General features: G+C 38.3%; 1 protein-coding gene and 1 pseudogene across 1 annotated transcript; one reads left to right on the top strand and one right to left on the bottom strand.

The window, feature by feature from the left end:
• The first annotated feature begins 1,276 nt into the window (after window positions 1–1,276).
• LOC108382025 (putative nuclease HARBI1) lies at window positions 1,277–3,010 on the top strand (annotated as a pseudogene).
• LOC108382024 (uncharacterized) lies at window positions 2,745–3,826 on the bottom strand. The gene is given in 3 exon segments (XM_017638420.1): window positions 2,745–3,092; window positions 3,172–3,372; window positions 3,374–3,826. Coding segments are annotated over 3 exon segments (651 nt in total). The 5' UTR covers window positions 3,476–3,826.
• Between the last annotated feature and the right edge of the window lie 702 nt (window positions 3,827–4,528).

Genomic DNA, 4,528 nt, shown 5'->3' with positions numbered 1-4,528 from the left:
TTAGCGTCGATAGCTGCTGTCCCTGAACTGATTCACTAGGCCCGAAATTTCAGTATGCAGAGGCCAAAGCCATTGATACTGATGTTGGAAGACTACCAGCGGTGGCAGTAGAAGTTATTGTTGTGTTAAGAGGCGGATTGACTCTTGAATCCGATATCTTCGCAGTAGATGGAAACGTTGGTAGAAAATGCACGTGCCGGTTACCTTGCACGGTAGTTGGCGATGACGATGCAGCTGGATGCGCGTTTGTGGTTGATGTATGGTTCTGGCAGCTCTCACAGCTCCAGCTTAAGTCAGCCACATTGCTGCCTACTCCAACGCAGTTGAAATGGTACCAGGCGTCGCAGGTGTCACACTGGACCATACTCTCGTTGTCTGCTGCGTCACATTTTCGGCAATTTTGACCCGTTGTTTCCTTGTCCATATTGACCATCGTTGCTAAGATTAACTGGTCTTAATTAAGGTCGATTCGCAAATTTTACTCGAAGACAAAAAAGTTTTAAAGAATTGTTGCGCGTATTGTCAAGCGCGGCAGTTGTACCAATTTAAGTAAAACACAAATTTCTAACAGCGTCCGAGCGCATTAAAACTTTTTATATTTCACCGTATTTTCTTTACAACTGTTTTAATCTGCACCAAGTAACTTGAATTTATAGATGGTCAAAGTGGCCTTATATTGCAGTTAGTTTTAGTAAATATTGTGGCGAATACTGCGGCAACACAAAGCGAACAACGAGAAATAGGCAGAATGTTCGAGGAATGACGTAGAACGTTCCACAAAGAGAAACGTCAAGTTGGACGAACACTGCGAACAGCGAGAGAAAGAGAATGAGCGATAAACTTCAGAATGTTCTAGAGTTGCCATAAGTGCCAGTGCCGCCACCGCGAGGTGAGTGAGTTACAAGTCAGCAAACTACAAGTAAAGTGAGCAGAGAAGCGAGTTGCGAATAAGCAAGCTATAAGTTTAATTGTGTGTAACAAGTTCAGTAAAGCGTTGTAATTGCTTTAACAAGTATTGTAGTGTTTTTACTGTATTAGCAAGTATTGTAAATTGTTTGTTGTACAATAAAGTTAATTGTACTACAATTTGGTCATCGATTGCATTTATTTAACAATCCAGCGATACGAACCGGAAGATTTGGGAAATCCGGACGAGGGTTCAAGGATAATCGTAATACCAAGTCCCCACCAAAAAGTTAACCATCTCAAATCGAACTTAACCACATCACTAACTATTGCTGTCCACACTATGGTTTGTGGTTTAGCAAACAGCTGTTTCCGTATTGTTTGTTTACATTGGCAGAATATTGTGTATGAAGTGCAATATGAGTTATCAAATCATAAAAATTGTGTTCTTTTTCATAAATATTTTCACTTCGGTGGAAGTAATGGAAGAATTGTTCGACTTAAGGCGGCAATTATTGAGAAGATTGCTCATTGCGCAAATGATTCTTAAACTAGCTTGTGTATGTGACTGCGCTTCAATAAGGTCCTGCTGGACGAAGGTGTTATACTATCTTTTTACTAATTTATTCAGTTAAATTAATTTGCATATATGTATATGAACGTAATCCAGATCCGTCGCCAGACATTCTGGGAAGTCGATTGCCAGCTGAATTCGGAAGTATTTTTTAAGAGTAACTTTCGAATGAATCGTAAATCCTTCAGAAAATTGTGTCATATGTTGACTGGTATGGAAAGAAGAAATACCCACTATCGGAAAGCAATTGTGTTGGAGAAACGAGTTGCAATTGCATTGTACGCGCTTGGATCTTCCGCAGAATACCGCACAATTGCAAATATGTTCGGAGTTGGTAAAAGTACTGTCGGCCGCATATTAATTGAGTTCTGCCATGAGGTTTGGAAATGTTTGTGGCCTTTATATTTAAAAAATTTTCCAATGACCGAAGTTAAGTTAAGGGAATTCATAAATGGCTTTCAATCACTAGGTTTTCCTTAAGTCTTAGGAGCCATTGGTAAGAGATTAAAATTTTTTACTGTGGAACTGTTGTAACTTTAATTTTTCAGATGGATGTCATATAGAAGTTCATCCAGCAAGAGAGGATGCAATTGACTACCACAATTACAAAGGTTGGTACTCAACCGTACTTTTGGCTTTAGTAGATGCAAGGTACGTTTTTATGTGAAGTACTTTTGTTCTGGTTATAGGAAAATTTATTTTATTCTGTAGATGTCGTTTTATATATATTAATGTCGGCAGCCCAGGCCGTTGCAATGATTCAGCAATTTTTGAGAGCTCCCATTTAAAAAACGAGTTTTTACAATGCAGTTTGTACAAAGATATGAGCAAGCAAATATCTGGGGTCAACGTTCCAGTCGTGTTACTAGGTGACTCTGCTTTTAAGTTAGATGAGCATTTAATGAAGCCGTTTCCATTTAACATTGACCAATCATTGCAACAAAAAAAATTCAATTTTGCCCTGTCAAAATGTCGAAGAGTTGTAGAGAATGCTTTTGGCCATTTAAAGGCCAGGTTCAGACGGGTTGGAAAAGGTTTGGACAACCAGATGGTAAACACCACATCAATTATAAAGGCATCTGTATTTTGCACAATTTCCTTAATGAGGAAAATGATGAAGTCAATGAAAGATGGATTTCCGCACAGCAAACTGAAGAACAAAGTCGACATCGGCCAGAAAGTACTCCCAACAATTATGGAAATTTTAATTCGAGAGCACAGGAAATAAGACAAGCATTCGTTTCATATTTTGGTACGTATTTTATTAATTCTGACGACGCAGAAATTCAACAAATGCATTTTTCATTTCTGAGACATCGCTGACATATCGTTCCAACAACACAAATCGTTTTTCGTCCGCCTGACGCATTTCCTCTGTTACTTTTAAAAAGTCATGATGAACTTCCTCCATCACTGCTACTGCAGTTTTTTTCTTTCTTTTTACAGATTCACTGGTGGAGGGCCCGTTACAGGATTCTACAAGGGAGCACTGAGAATTGAGAACTGGAGTACCAGTTTGTGACTCTCCATCAGTGTCACATTCAATAAGATATTCTTCAGTAATGGTGTAGTCCAAATCATCTGAAAATATATAATTCGCACAAAAAATTATTTAAGCCTATTCCGGTCCGACGTATGCCATTCGCACGAATCTAATCCTTCACTCTCGCTTGTTACGACAGTGCAAATCAGATTATTTCCGTAATAGGTATGACTAATAAAAGTACACCTATTATGCTATCCTCTTGCAGCGCAACTGCATCAAAGCTCTTATGTGCACCGAGAACTTCGTGGACTGCCCCATAATGCTTCCACTCTGATGGAGAGCCACCGGATGGACCAATTTTCGCCTTTTCTTGTCTATGGAGATAATAAATGAATATCTATGCTGATATAAATTCAGTACTTACCTGTTTTTTTTGATAAATTGTGAAGCTTTGTCTTCACTTCAGTGGCAGTGATATTATGGCCACTATTATCCAGCTCGACTGCCATTTCTTCATAAATGTGGCCATTCTTCCTTACCGACCGCAGCTCTGGCATTTTTTCTCGCCATAACTCAATCAGGAGTTCTTCTGCGGCATCGCTCCACAAAATACGTTTTCTTTGCTTTCTGTCGCCATTGTTTATAATTTGAATATGCATTTGAATGTGACATTTTGAAATTTTAAATCAGCTGTAGTGAACGTATTTTTTGAATTTTAACGATAACAACTCACAGATGGCGGGAAAAACACAGGGTTGTATCAGATTTTCAACGTGGTTTTGAGTTGGTTATCTTGTAACCATCTCAATGAAATGGTTAAGTGCTGTCATTTTTATATGGCGAAACCACACTAATTCAAGTGGGTTATCGGGATAACCAACTCAACAGCCATAACTACGTGGTTAGCCCCGGTGGGGACATGGTATAAGGATAATATGTTACATATTTAGGTAATTTTTAGCATTTTCTATAAGGAAGAACATTTCTAACACTTAATTTTTTAAAGAGCAATAGGAGCTAAACCCCTTCTACTTTATATAAATTCCATTCTACATATCGTCGAAGTTTTTGCAAAACCGCCCATCGCCCAATTGCAAAACCGCCTATCTTACGGCGCTCAAATTTTACAGGAGAGCGAAAAAACCGTTTATTCTTTGAAGGCATTGCAATGATAGGCGGTATTTTCTCTAGCTATTATTTTACAAATCTGTTGTTTTAATAACGATCTAACGATTTTTATGCATAAATCTCGATGCTTGGAGTTCAGGGTTACCAAATCTCATTTTGCCACAATGGCGATTTAGGCGGTTTTGCAACTGGTCGATGGGCGGTTTTGCAAAAACATCGACGATATATTTTTTAACAACTTAAGTAAAGTTCTGCATCCGCCAATTTCTACAGCCATACATCAAAAAAAATAAAGAGGTTACTTCATTGACGCATTGGTATGAAAGAATACTTTCTAACAGTAAAATTTGGCTAACTTTCATTTTTTTTACTGAAACCGGTTGTGAACACTTAAAAAACGGCCCTAAGATGGGCATAACATGAATGAGAAAAAT

The sequence above is a fragment of the Rhagoletis zephyria genome, unplaced genomic scaffold, assembly GCF_001687245.7.
Source record: "Rhagoletis zephyria isolate East Lansing unplaced genomic scaffold, Rhagoletis_zephyria_1.1 Rzeph_scaffold_24852, whole genome shotgun sequence".
Classification (NCBI taxonomy): domain Eukaryota; kingdom Metazoa; phylum Arthropoda; class Insecta; order Diptera; family Tephritidae; genus Rhagoletis; species Rhagoletis zephyria.
This window is presented reverse-complemented; position numbering and strand designations above follow the sequence as displayed.